At 44.9% G+C, this 14578-nt stretch overlaps 1 protein-coding gene across 6 annotated transcripts in view; it reads left to right on the plus strand.

Annotated features, from left to right (window-relative positions):
- Positions 1 to 13186: 13186 nt before the first annotated feature.
- Positions 13187 to 14578, plus strand: part of FEZ2 (fasciculation and elongation protein zeta 2) — a 46646-nt gene continuing 45254 nt past the window's right edge. For all 6 annotated transcript variants that reach the window (XR_010109206.1, XR_010109207.1, XM_034952926.3 and 3 more), the window contains exon 1: positions 13187 to 13503. Coding sequence is in view for 4 of the 6 variants with exons in the window: in XM_034952926.3 (XP_034808817.2) it covers positions 13232 to 13503 (272 nt within the window). In the remaining 2 variants the exon portion in view is untranslated. The remainder of the gene's footprint in view (positions 13504 to 14578) is intronic.

Consider the following 14578-nt stretch of genomic DNA (forward strand, 5'->3'; position numbering starts at 1 on the left):
GGCAGAAAGCTCTGGTTCTGCTCTCACTAGTAAGTCACCCAGTTAACAGCCAGTTGCTGTTATTTCTAGGAGAGAGCAATATTCAAGGCGACAAAGAAGCCAGAAGGAAGAACAGAATCATATCTGTCCCATCTCTGTGGAGACTCCCAGGAACCACTGGGATGACTATGGATGGTGTCTGTGAGAGCTCCCATCACAAAATATCACAGACTGGACAGCTGAAGCAAAATAAATTCATGTCCTCACAGTTCCGGAGGCTAGAAGTCTAAGACGAAGGTGTCAGCTGGGTTGGTTTCTGCTGAGGCGTCTCTCCTCGGCCCGCACATGGTCGTCATCTCACTGTGTCCTCACGTGGTCTCTCCTCTGTGCGAGTGCATCCATGCTGTTTTCTTGTGTGTCCAAATTTCCTCTAGATACCAGTCAGACTGGATTAGGGCACACCCTTAACAAATTTTCTTTTCTTTCTTTTTTCTTTTTATTTTTAATTTGAGACAGTCTCACTCTGTCGCCCATGCCGGAGGGCAATGGTGTGATCTTGGCTCACTGCAACTTCCACCTCCTGGGTTCAAGTGATTCTCCTGCCTCAGCCGCACGAGTAGCTGGGATTACAGGCTCAAGCCACCATGCCCGGCTAATATATATACATATACATATAGTATTTTTAGTAGAGACAGCATTTCATCATGTTGGCCAGGCTGGTCTCAAACTCCTGACCTCAAGTGAGTGATCCGCCCGCCTCGGCCTCCCAAAGTGCAGGGATTATAGGGATTATAGGTGTGAGCCACTGTGTCTAGCCAAAAATTCTTCATTTTAACTCAATTACATCTATGAAGACTTTATCTCTAAATACAGTCATACTCTGAGGTGCTGGGGCTTACAGCTTCAACTATGGATTTTGAGGGGACACAGTTTAGCTCATAACAAAAGGAGAAGGCTGAGGCTGAGTTTAGCTGGCCCATCTGGGTAGATGCAGTCTGGAGAGTGCCTGCTGTCTCCCGTGCCCACTTACCCACAGAGCTGCGTACATCAACAGCACAATGTAGGCACTGGGGGTACCAGGAGTCTTGCATTTCCATGGCTGGGGGTGAATGAGATACTGAAATTCAGGCACTGGTGGTAATTCAGTTCATCACAAATCCCAGTTTGGTGAGACTCACAGACATTCGGGGTATGCACTAATCCAGTTTTCCAAAGAGCAAATCAATCCTCCGGAGTTACAAAGTTACTGTCTCTGTCTTTGCAACATGGAATGAAACTAACATTTCTTTCTTTAAACAATAAGAACAAGGAATTAACAAATCTCCTATGCTAAACCCTTTAATACCAGATTAGAAACAACTAGCTTAGTTTTATGTCTGCCCTAGTCAAATCAGGCAGAAAATTGAGCAATTACATGTCTGTTTGCTTAAATTATGTAAACAATTATCTTAATAGGCTACTTTGTTTTGTTTCTGTAGACCAACACCCATCTGACTTAAGTGGGATTTTTATTTAGCTACATAACATTTTGATTAAGCTATTTTGATGAGCAATATTGGTGCAGCTCTTTTGCTGTCAAGACATTTTGATCACACTTAAAAAGAGAAGAAAAAACCCTACTAAACTTACAGCTTGAAAAAATTAAAATATTTAATGTAAAATAGACATCCTCACCTTTAGTCCCACTTCATCCCTACCTTGTTTACAATGAAGTTTTCCTTTTTTAAAGACAGGAAATTTTAATATGTTTGAATATAAAAACTTAGAGGAAAGAATACAAATGAAAAACAAAGACCTAAGAAAATAAAATTCCAAAGGAATAGGACAGTTTAACACTCATCCTTTTTTTTTTTTTTTTTTTTTTTTTTTGAGGTCAGTCTCGCTGTTGCCCAGACTGGAGTGCAGTGGTGTGATCTCTGCTCACTGCAACCTCTGCCTCCCGGGTTCAAATGATTCTTGTGCCTCAGCCTCCTGAGTAGCTGGGACTACAAGCATGAGCCATTATGCCCCGCTAATTTTTGTATTTTTAGTAGAGATGCGGTTTTGCCATGATTGACCAGGCTGGTCTCGAGCTCCGGGCCTCAAGTAATCCGCCTGCCTCGGTCTCCCAAAGTGCTGGATTACAGGCATGAGCTACTGCGCCTGGCCTAATGCTCATTCTTATACTACCCTTAGTGCAAATTTTGGCAGACTCATCTGGCTGATTTTGTGGAATATTGCTGGATAGTATGGTTCCCTTGCCCCAACACTTGAAACTAAGGAAAATTTGGGACAAGTACTCTTATAAGAAATTTATATTAATAAGTATGCCAGAAAATAAAACATAACGCTACCCAAATATAATTCAAGTCTCCTTATTTCTTTTCAGCTGCAAATGCCTCTGAATTGTCTATGTCAATTTCTCTCTATAAACCTATTGGTGCCTCTTTTGATGCCACCTAGTCTCCAGATGTGCCCTGTTACTCTATTACGGTGTCACCTACTGACGGTCACTGTGCTCAATGTAACTTTTTTCTGCTTTTTTTCTCACTGGTTTTCCCCCAATTCAGTGGGAAGTGGACTTATTTCTGTTTTCTTGAAGGTTCACAGCTTTTTCTCTTTTCTTCATCTTTTTTTTTTTTTTCTTTCCTGTACGGGCCAGAGAAAGATTTCCCATTTCCACTGATTTTTTTCTTCTTCTCAAATTAGTGCCTCAAATGCCTCCCTGAAAACTCAAGTCCACCAATGACAATAGTCTATTTTATTAATTTTGTATTACTTTCCAGTGAAGTTAATTTACATAACTGTAGTATAAAATACAGATTTAATCAAGAGGCAAAATAGGAGGGATGGTAAACAAATTATAATGTCAGATAAACAACTACTGCCAATGGTTGTTTCCATTTATTTTTAAGACACCAGCATTTGATTACTCAGAACACAAGCAGGCATGCACTTGGCAGTTTTCCCTACCCAGCTATTGAGGTGCCTTGTAAGGGTGCAGCCGTGGCCAGTCACCTTGGTTCCTTCTCTTGGAGCCTACTACTGCTTCTTCTCAAGGTGGTTTTGCCTGATCAGGACGCTGGCTTAATCATTAAAATGGAAGGTATGGCTGTTCACTGAAGATTTATCTCTATCGAACTTGAATGAACTGGAATGAAATATTCATTAATAAATTCTAGATTGTGGTCTTTGTCTCCTCAACAGTTTCTTGATTTTTGTTTTTTAAGAGACAGGGTCTTGCTTTGTCACCCAGGCTGAAGTGTAGTGGTGCCATCATAGCTCATTGTAATGAACTCCTGGTCTCAAGTGATCCTCCTGCCTCAGCCTCCCAAGTAATTTGGACTACAGGCACATGCCACTGTGTCTGGTTAATTCGATTTTTTTTTCTTATTGGAGAAAAAGTGAAGAGAAGCTGCTCTTTCCTTTTTGGCAAGCAAGCAACCTTTCCTTAAATTATTGGGTCACCATATAGATTTTTAAATTATTTTTACTTTTGTTTCATCAGCTGTTTTTTTCTTCTAGTTATAAATGATATCAGCAATTACCTTAGATCTTCTCAATAAACTTTCATTTACATACATTCTCATTATTTTACTGTTGCTTTATAATGCCTCTGGCCTTTGCTAAATATGATACTTTGACAACCAGATATTTTCTGATTTTCTATTCAACAGTGTCTTTTGCAGTTCTTATATTTTCTGACTGATTATACTTTTAGGTGGTGCTATGGTTTGAACGTGTCCCCCAAAGTTTATGTGTTGGAAACTTCATCCCCAATGCAACAGTTTTGAGAGATGGGACCTTTGAGAGGTGTTTGGATCATGGGGACAATGCCCTCATCAATGAATTAATAGCATTATCCCAGAAGTGGGTTAGTTATGGCAGAAGCAGATTTCTGATAAATGGATCAGTCTGACTTTCCTTCTCTCCCTGCTCTCTCACACTCTCTTGCCCTTCCACCTTCTGCCTTGAGATGACACAACATGAAAGCCCTCACCAGATGTCAGCACCATAATATTGGACTTCCTCACCTCCAGAACTGTGAGAAATCAATTTCTTTATAAATTACTCAGTCTGTGGTATTCTGTGATAGCAACACAAAATGGGCCAAGACAGGTGACCTATATGTTGAATAACTTATTTTTTAATTTTTTGTCATATAAACTTCCACTCTGATATATATGTGCAAAATTTATGTACATTGTCAAACCAGAAAAGTAACCTTTTAAATCTTAAATGATTAATATGCATATAATGCTCAAGTGCTATGAAGCTCTCTTTAAAAGTTCTTCTATATTCTCTTTCTAATTTTGAATCAAGGGCTGAAAATTAATTCAATAGGCTAGCTTTTCTTAATATATCAAGTGAGTAAGCATGTTTACACATGTTCATTTTCTTATGGCCTGCAGGAGTTGGTAGGAAATAAAAGGTCCAAAATAAATAGATTTTCGCGGACAAATTAGTAGAAGTAGGTTATGTGAGATATAACAAAGTGAAAGAACCTCTTCTTAATTGGAAGCTTTTGGGTATTGATGGACTGATCAAAACAGGTGAGGCTGGCAGGAAGCCTGTGGTTTTTCTAGATTTGTGGCAGTGTAGGAAGCTAGAATTTGGCTGATGGGTATGAGAGTTGCTGGGAAATGAGCTAAGCTTGCTGTCAGGAATTATTAAGAGAAGGGGTTTACAGAACAGTAACTTGGAGCCGGATTCTCTTAAAGAAGTCTGGGCCCAGTACCAAAGGAACTAAAGGAAAAGGCGGGGATAAGGGAATGGGGCCACGACCTGAGTGGAACATGGTCTCTCCTCCTGTAGGATGATCTGGAAGGCTGTGGAGCAACCTGAAGTCCCCAGATAAACATGGGAAGGAGAGATGTGTGGTAGGCACTGCAGAGAAACGTTGCTACTTTATAATTTTATCTGGTTACAAACATTTAAACGGTTTAAATTTACAAGTATTTAAACAGTTTTCTGCTGTTACGCGTTTATGTTTACAGTTAACTATTTAAAATCTACCAAAGCACCAATTAACAATTTATTCCACTCTACAGTTTCTTTCTAATCTAATTCCTCTGTCCCTATGAAGTGGCAAAACTATAGAGAAATATAGTGTTTTCTCACAGACACATCTATTTGGAGCATTCTTATGGATAGCGTTGAGTGCCAAGGTTACCATGAGTGTGCAAACATAAGTTGACCAAGAAAAGTGAGTTTCATCTTGTTTTCCCAAAGGGATATTCAAAATGCATAGGGTAATATCAAGTAATTTATATTTAATTAAAAGTAAAAAGCATCCTGTGTAAGAAATTTGACTAAAATAAAATTGTAATACCATTGGAGCTAAACCAGTGGCAATTTATTTAAGAACATCTGAAAATTTTGACAGTGCTACATTTGGGTTCTAAGAGCAATCATTTTCACTCATATGTGGACACATTATAACAGGTAAATGGAAATATGAGTCAAGAAAAACAAATGAATTTTATCTTAGCCATGTACATAATTTAGAGAGTCTGCATCAACTAGATAGTTTCCTCATAACTTTGTGTCTGTAGTCAAACACCTGGAGAAAAATTGCTCTTTGATACTTTGGAGCATCACTTTTGAGTAATGTTCAGATAGCTGAGTCAGAATGTTTTCTCATCAATCCAAAAGCTATTGTTCACTGTTGACTAATTAGTTCTAGCTCTTGGCTAACTGGGGATCAACATCCACTCCCTTTATGGTTTCAAAGGAAATAGGGAACATTTCCTTTAATTAAATAGTATCTTAGGGTTAATCACAGAACTATTTCATTTGATATGGGACAAATCACTAAAGTAAAACACAACATTTATTGGACTAGTAAACAAGAAAATGTTGGTATTAACATGTATTCATGAAAATGTGTTTCCGTGCTGCCAAGAGATGGACAAAGCATATTGGGAAAAATTTATTCTCTATTACTAACTTCAGATTTATTTTTCAAACTATGAGCTCATCTTTCATCACCTAACCAGCTCCACCTTCTAAGTGAAGTATTTGATCATGCCAGTCCAGAGATGTCACTCTTCTCAACTCCCGAGCATTCGTTGCCTCTACACATTCGTATTTCCTTATGATAATATTTACTTTTTCCTCCCTTTAAAAAAAATTTTGTTTGGCCAGGTACGGTGGCTTACGCCTGTAATCCCAGCACTTTGGGAGGCTGAGGCAGGCGGATCATGAGGTCAGGAGATCGAGACCATCCTGGCTAACACGGTGAAACCCTGTCTCCAGTAAAAATACAAAAAATTAGCCGGGCGTGGTGGCGGGCGCCTGTAGTCTCAGCTACTCGGGAGGCTGAGGCAGGAGAATGGCGTGAACCTGGGAGGCGGAGGTTGCAGTGAGCCGAGATCGTGCCACTGCACTCCAGCCTGGGCGACACAGCAAGACTCGGTCTCAAAAAAAAGAAAAAAAAATTTTTTTTTTTGGACTGAGCCTAGCTCTGTCGCCCAGGCTGGAGTACAATGGCGCAATCTTGGCTCACTGCAACCTCTGCCTTCCAGGTTCAAGGGATTCTCCTGCCTCAGCCTCCCGAGTAGCTGAGATTATAGGCGTGTGCCATCATGTTTGGCTAGTTTCATGCGCGTCCCTGTGAAGAGACCACCAAACAGGCTTTGTGTGAGCTACACGGCTGTTTATTTCACCTGGATGCAGGCGGGCTGAGTCCGAAAAGAGAGTCAGCGAAGGGAGATGGATTATCATTAGTTCTTACAGGTTTTGGCTTAGGCGGTGAAGTTAAGAGCAATGTTTTGCGGGCAGGGGTGGATCTCACAAAGTACATTCTCAAGGGTGGGGAGAATTACAAAGAACCTTCTTAAGGGTGGGGAGATTACAAAGTACATTGATCAGTTAGGGTGGGGCAGTAACAAATCACAATGGTGGAATGTCATCAGTAAAGGCTATTTTTACTTCTTTTGTGGATCTTCAGTTACTTCAGGCCATCTGGGTGTATACGTGCAAGTCACAGGGGATGCGATGGCTTGGCTTGGGCTCAGAGGCCTGACATTCCTGCCTTCTTATATTAATAAGAAAAATAAAACAAAATAGTGTTGAAGGTTGGGGCGGTGAAAATTTTGGGGGGGTGGTATGGAGAGAGAATGGGCGATGTTTCTCAGGGCTGCTTCAAGCAGGATTAGGGGTGGCGTGGGAACCTAAGGTGGGAGAGATTAAGCTGAAGGAAGATTTTGTGGTAAGGGGTGATATTGTGGGGATGTAAGAAGAAACATTTGTCATATAGAATGATTGGTGATGGCCTGGATACGGTTTTGTATGAATTGAGAAACTAAATGGAATAAGAGAAGGAGAAAAACAGGTATAAAAGGTCTAAGAATTGGGACAACTCAGGACATCTGATTAGAGAGTGCCTAAGGAGATTCAGCATAGTCCTGCCAGCAAAGATTATTTATTTACTTCAAGAGTTAAGAGTGGCAGTTTGGGGATAGCACCAGGAGATATCAGCTGTGATGGCTTGGAGAAACTGTAAACCGGCAGTGTAAACAAGAGCAGGGCATGTATGAGTAGTTGAGAATGGTGAATAGGAGTATGACTAGACAAAAGATAGTATGGATGACAAGTTTTTTTGGGGCACAGTCTAAGTTGGTCTGGTGTCGAATGAGACTGGGGCCTAATAAAAAGGAGCATCTATACAGGAGCTTAAATGGGCTGTGCCCTGTAGCATTTTGAGGACAGGTCTGACTTCTGAGAAGCGAAAGTGGTAAAAGTATTGTCCAGTCCTTTTTAAGTTGGTGGCTGAGCTTGGTGAGGTGTGTTTTTAAAAGACCTTTAGTCCATTCTAATTTTCTTGAAGACAGAGGACCGTAAGGGATACAAAGATTTCACTGAATACTAAGAGCCTGAAAAACTGCTTGGCTGATTTGACTAATAAAGGCTAGTCTGTTATCAGACTGTATAGAGGTGGGAAGGCTAAACTGAGGAATTATGTCTGACAGAAGGGAAGAAATGACTGTGGTGGCCTTCTCAGACCCTGTAGGAAAGGCCTTTACTTATTCAGTGAAAGTGTCTATTTAGACTAAGAGGTATTTTAGTTTCCTGACTCAGGACATGTTGAGTAAAGCTAATTTGCCAGTCCTGGGTGGGGGCAAATCCTCGAGCTTGATGTGTAGGGAAGGAAGGGGGCCTGAATAATCCCTGAGGAGTAGTAGAATAGCAGATGGAACACTGAGAAGTTATTTCCTTGAGGATAGATTTCCATGATGGAAAGGAAATGAGAGGTTCTGAGAGGCGGGCTAGTGGTTTGTACTATAGCATAGCCTGCCTTTGCTGGTGTGTGGCGATTAGGCCTGGTGGAACTGCCATCAATAAATCAAGTGTGATTGGGGTGAGGAACAGGAAAGAAGGAAATACGGGGAAATGGGGTGAATATCAGGTGGATCAGAGAGATAGTCATGGGGGTCAGGTGTGGTATCAGGAATAATGTGGGAGGCCAGATTGAAGTCCGGGCCAGGAACAATGGTAATTGTGGGACTTAACAAAGAGTGAGTACAGCTGAAGGAGCCGGGGAGCAGAAAGCATATGCGTCAGGTGTGAGGAAGAAAATAGATTTTGGAAGTTATGAGAAATGTAGAGAGTGAGTTGAGCATAGTTTGTGATTTTTAGGGCCTCTAACAGTATTAAAGCAGCGGCAGCCACTGCATGCAGACATGAGGGCTAGGCTAAAACAGTAAGGTCAAGTTGTTTGGACAGAAAGGCTACATGGTGTGGTCCTGGCTCTTGTGTAAGAATTCTGACTGCACTAACCATGCCTAGGAAGGAAAGGAGTTGTTCTTTAGTAAGGGATTGAGGTTTGGGAGATTAATTGGACACGATCAGCCGGGAGAGCACGTGTGTTTTTACGAGAATTATGCCGAGATAGGTAACAGATGAGGATGAAATTTGGGCTTGACTGAAGTAATGGGGGCTGTCTGTGAAGCCTTGCGGCAGTACAGCCCAGGTAATTTGCTGAGCCTAATGGGTGTCAGGGTCAGTCTAAGTGAAGGCAAAGAGAGGCTGGGATGAAGCGTGCAAAGGAATAGTAAAGAAAGCATGTTTGAGATCCAGAACAGAATAATGGGTAGTAGAGGGAGGTATTGAGGATAGGAGAGTATATGGGTTTGGCACCACGGGGTGGATAGGCAAAACAATTTGGTTGATAAGGTGCAGATTCTGAACTAACCTGTAAGCCTTGTCTGGTTTTAGGAGAGGTAAAATGGGGGAATGGTAAGGAGAGTTTATAGGTTTTAGAAGCCCATGCTGTAGCAGGCGAGTGGTAACAGGCTTTAATCCTTTTAAAGCATGCTGTGGGATGGGATATTGGCGTTGAGTGGGGTAAGGGTGATTAGATTTTAATGGGATGGTAATGGGCATGTGATCGGTTGCCAGAGAAGGAGTAGAGATGTCCCATACTTGTGGGTTAAGGTGGGGGGATATGAGAGGAAGACGTGAAGGAGGCTTTGGGTTGGGGAGAAGGGTGGCAATGAGATGTGGCTGTAGCCCAGGAATAGTCAGGGAAGCAGATAATTTGGTTAAAATATCTTGGCCTAATAAGGGAACTGGGCAGGTGGGGATAACTAACAAAGAGTGCATAAAAGAGTGTTGTCCAAGTTGACACCAGAGTTGAGGAGTTTTAAGAGGTTTAGAAGCCTGGCCGTCAATACCCACAACAGTTATGGAAGCAAGGGAAACAGGCCCTTGAAAAGAAGGTAATGTGGAGCAGGTAGCCTCCGTATTGATTAAGAAGGGACGGACTTAACCTCCACTGTGAGAGTTACCCGAAGCTTGGCATCCGTGATGGTCTAGGGGGCTTCCGAGGCGATTGGGCAGTGTCAGTCTTCAGCCGCTAAGCTGAGAAGATCTGGGAAGGAGTCAGAGAGCCTTGGGCCAGAGTTCCAGGGGCTCTGAAAGTGGCTACCAGGTGAGTTGAACAGTCCGATTTTTCAGTGGGGTCCCGCACAGATGGGACACGGCTTAGGAGGAATCCTGGGCTGTGGGCATTCCTTGGCCTGGTGGCCAGATTTCTGGCACTTGTAGTAAGCTCCTGGGGGAGGAGGTTCTGGAGGAACGCCTGGCCGCTGCGGTTCAGGCGTTTGGAAGTTCTTGTGTGCTGGAGATTTGGCTGGGGTTTGTCTCACAGTGGAGGCAAGGAATTGCAACTTTATTCTATTATTGTACACCTTGAAGGTGAGGTTAATTAAGTCCTGTTGTGGGGTTTGAGGGCCAGATTCTAATTTTTGGAGTTTTATTTAATGTTGGGAGCAGATTGGATAATAAAATGTATATTGAGAATAAGACGGCTTTTTGACCTTTTAGGGTCTAGGGCTGTAAAGCGTCTCAGGGTTGCTGCCAAACGAGCCATGAACTGGGCTGGATTTTTATATTTGATGAAAAAGAGCCTAAATGCTATCTGATTTGGGATAAAGAAAAAGGAGCATTAACCTTGACTATGCCTTTAGCTCTAGCCACCTTTTTAAGAGTAAATTGCTGGGCAGGTGGGGAAGAGCTAGTCGTGGAACTAAACTGTAAGCCGGACCAGGTGTGAGGAGGGGAGGTGATAGAAGGATTATAGGGTGGAGGAGTGGAGGCTGAGGAAGAATTGGGACTTAGCTCGGCCTGGCGACGAGCAGCCTGGGGAGGACGGGAAAGGTCAGATGGGTCTGTAGAAAAGGATGACTGGAAAAACTCAGCGACGCTTGGGGTTGGGACTGAGGGGACAGGCAGGAGGGAAAGGAGGATCTGGGAGGAATCGCATTGGGAACAGAGGCTAGGGAGGGAATGAAGTGTGAAAAATGCCTGGACGTAAGGCACCTCAGAGCATTTGCCCATTTTTCTACAAAAATTATTTAGGTCTTGTAGGATGGAGAAATCGAAAGTGCTGTTTTCTGGCCATTTAGAGCCATTGTCAAGTTTGTATTGGGGCCAAGTGGTGTTGCAGAAGAAAATAATGCATTTAGGTTTCAGGTCAGGTGTGAGTTGAAGAGGTTTTAAGTTCTTGAGGACACAGGCTAAGCGAGAAGAAGGAGGAATGGAGGATGGAAGGTTTCCCATAGTGAAGGAGGCAAACCCAGAGAAAAGAGAGCGTAGAGACATGGAGGGAAGGGGTTCAGGGTTCCCACCCTCCAGAAAAGCGGGAAGGGGGGTTGGGGCATGGAAATAAGGGATTGGGGCACAGAGATAAGAGATTGGGGTGTGGAAATAAGGGATTGGGGGTTCTTGCCCCCTAGAAAAGCGGGACTTGCCGCTAAGGGTGAAGGAGAAGGGGTTGAGGGGTTCTTGCCCCTGCCCCAGAAAAATCATAGAAGGGGTAGAGACAAGGAGAGAAGGGGTTGGGGTACTTGCCCCTTCCCCAGAAAAGCAGAGAATGGGTAGAGACAAGGAGAGAAGGGGTTGGGGTACTCGCCCCTTCCTCAGAAAAGCGGGACTTGCTGCTAAGGGTGAAGGACCAAGGCAGGCGTCCCTGCGTGGTCTGACACCTTTGAAACGTGGGTGAATAATCAGAGGCGTCCCTGCAATGATTAAACACCAAGGGAAGGCTGCCTTCCCAGCCCGTGACCGGCGCCGGAGTTTTGGGTCCACGGATAAAATGTGTCTCCTTTGTCTCTACCAGAAAATGAAAGGAACTGAAATTAAGAGAAGGGAGAGATTGAAGTGTGGCGCCAAGATTGAAAGGAGAAAGAGGTTGAGGGATAGTGAGGGAAGCTGGAGAAGACAGTAAAAAGGGGCCGCTTACCGGATTTGAAATTGGTGAGATGTTTCTTGGGCTGGTCGGTCTGAGGACCTGAGGTCGTAGGTGGATCTTTCTCATGGAGCAAAGAGCAGGAGGACAGGGGGATTGATCTCCCAAGGGAGGTCCCCCGATCCGAGTCACGGCACCAAATTTCATGCGCGTCCGTGTGAAGAGACCACCAAACAGGCTTTGTGTGAGCAACATGGCTGTTTATTTCACCTGGATGCAGGCGGGCTGAGTCCGAAAAGAGAGTCAGCGAAGGGAGATGGATTATCATTAGTTCTTATAGGTTTTGGGTTAGGCGGTGAAGTTAAGAGCAATGTTTTGCGGGCAGGGGTGGATCTCACAAAGTACATTCTCAAGGGTGGGGAGAATTACAAAGAACCTTCTTAAGGGTGGGGGAGATTACAAAGTACATTGATCAGTTTGGGTGGGGCAGAAACAAATCACAATGGTGGAATGTCATCAGTTAAGGCTATTTTTACTTCTTTTGTGGATCTTCAGTTACTTCAGGCCATCTGGGTGTATACGTGCAAGTCACAGGGGATGCGATGGCTTGGCTTGGGCTCAGAGGCCTGACAGCTAGATTTTGTATTTTTAGTAGAGATGGGGTTTTACCACGTTGGCCAGGTTGGTCTTGAACTCCTGACCTCAAGCGATCCATCCACCTGGGCCTGCCAAAGTGCTGGGATTATAGGTGTGAGCCACCTCGCCCGGCCTACTCCAATTTTTTTGTATTGTAGTAAAATAAACATAAAATTACTATCTTAACCATCTGTAAGTGTATAGATCAGTGGCATTCAGCACATTAACACTGTCGTGGAACCATCACCACCATCCATCTCCATAACTCTTTTCATCTTGCAAAACTGAACCGCCCAATCACACTTACTTTTTATGAGGTCGAAAAAATTTCTTATTACTCTTATCACTCCGACATTGTAAGCCCTGTGTATGGGGCACCCATGTATTAGTTATAACATACACATAGGGTATCTACTATTAGGCATTGCTCTAAGTGCTTTGCAAATGTTATCTGGCATAATTATCTTTGTATGTTCTGCAGGATCTAGCAGGTGCTTTGCACGTGAGAGCTAAAATATTTGAGGAATGAACTTCGGTACCACCTAAACATTTCCCATTGACTCTGGCTGTTATTCTGGTTGGCAAGTTAGGAAAGGAGCAGGTTACCTTGGGGAAAACGACTTTCAGGGCATAATCTGCTATTAGGTCGTAAGTTTAAAGAAGTCCTTTATTTTAGCCACATTTAGGCCAAGTTGCTAATAAGGGAAGCTAAGAGGGAAGTTATTCCTAAATGATAGAGAATATAGGAAGTGACTCAAGGCAGTTAAGGTCTTGGCTTTCTAGTAGCACCGCGTTCAACTCCAGGAAGACTCAGGCCACCGGCAGACCCAGGGCTGGGACAGCCTGGGATCTGTCAGCCCGGTAGCGGGCGGGGGCGGGGCTTCGGGCCGGGGCGGGGCCGGGCTGGGCCGGCCTGGGCGGGGCGCGCGACTGCTCCGGGCGGCGATGGCGGCGGACGGGGACTGGCAGGATTTCTATGAGTTCCAGGAGCCGGCCCGGAGCCTCCTGGACCAGGAGAACTGTAACGCGAGCCCCGAGCCTGGGGCGGGGGCGGGGGCGGGGGCCGGGGCGGGTGGGGGCGCCGACGGTTTCCCGGCCCTGGTCTGCAGCTTGGAGGAGAAGCTGAGCCTGTGCTTCCGCCCCTCGGATCCGGGCGCCGAGCCCCCGAGGGCGGCCGTGCGGCCCATCACGGAGCGCAGCCTCCTGCAGGGGGACGAGTGAGTGCGGGGCCCCGGCCGGGAGTGGGCGGGAGCCTCCCCTACCCCTCGCCCGACCTGCAGGCCCTACGGCCGCAGCTCCTCCCTGCGCCCTCCTTCCGCCCGGACGCGGGAGTCCCCGCCCTCTCGCCTCCCTCCTCCGGCCGTCGCCTCGGCTCGCCCAGCAATTTAAATCCTCTGCCCCCCGCCGCCACGCGCCCTGAAAACCTCCGCCTCGGTCCCTCCCGCCCTCCTTCCTGCAAACCAAACCCTCGTTTGTATTAGAGGGGAGTCGCCCATGCAGAGCCCATAGTTAGAGACGGCACCTCCTGGGGCACGTGTGTCGCCATTCATTCACGCAAGTCGCATTTATTAAGCACCTGCTGAGTGCCAGGCGCTGCTTCGCACAGGGAACACCAAAACGACTGGGCACTGTCCCTCCCACTTAGGACACAACGTAGGATGGGAGATAGATTTGTAAACAAATACATGTATGGATGTAATTAGCGCTGCAATGGTTATATGTACCAAATGTGAGAGACTTAAAAGCGTGTGTTTTGGGGAGAGTAAGGAACGACTTTATAGAGAAATGTGCAAACGAGATCTGACTGATGAGTGGGAGTGTGCCTGGCAGGTGGAAAAAAGTCTAACGTTCTAGGTGGAGTATATTGCCTGTGCATAAGTACCAACGTGCGAGGCAGCATTTAGGGCACAGGAATCTGTGGGACCCACCCGGGAGCCCTGGTAGAGTGCGAGCCGCCACAGAGACGAAAACGAAGGGCCCTGCTTACTGATGATAACGATCGCATGGTCTGGTGGGGAGACCAAGGCATACACAAGTAATATTAATAATTACAGAATCACTTAATAGCAATGATAGGAGGTTCACGGGGTTTTATCACAGCTGGGAGAGGTGAGGCGCAGAGTTCCTGAGGGCACTTTTTAAACCACCTGAGCCGCAATTATAATTTGGTTAAGTAAGAGTTGTAATTAGGTACCATGGTTTTACCCCCAAAAGGTGGTAAATAGGAATGGTGAGAGTAAAGGGACTTGAGCATGTTGTGTATATAGGGGGAGAGGAGCCTCCGGAGAGGCT

The sequence above is a fragment of the Pan paniscus genome, chromosome 12 (assembly GCF_029289425.2).
Source record: "Pan paniscus chromosome 12, NHGRI_mPanPan1-v2.0_pri, whole genome shotgun sequence".
Taxonomy (NCBI): Eukaryota; Metazoa; Chordata; class Mammalia; order Primates; family Hominidae; genus Pan; species Pan paniscus.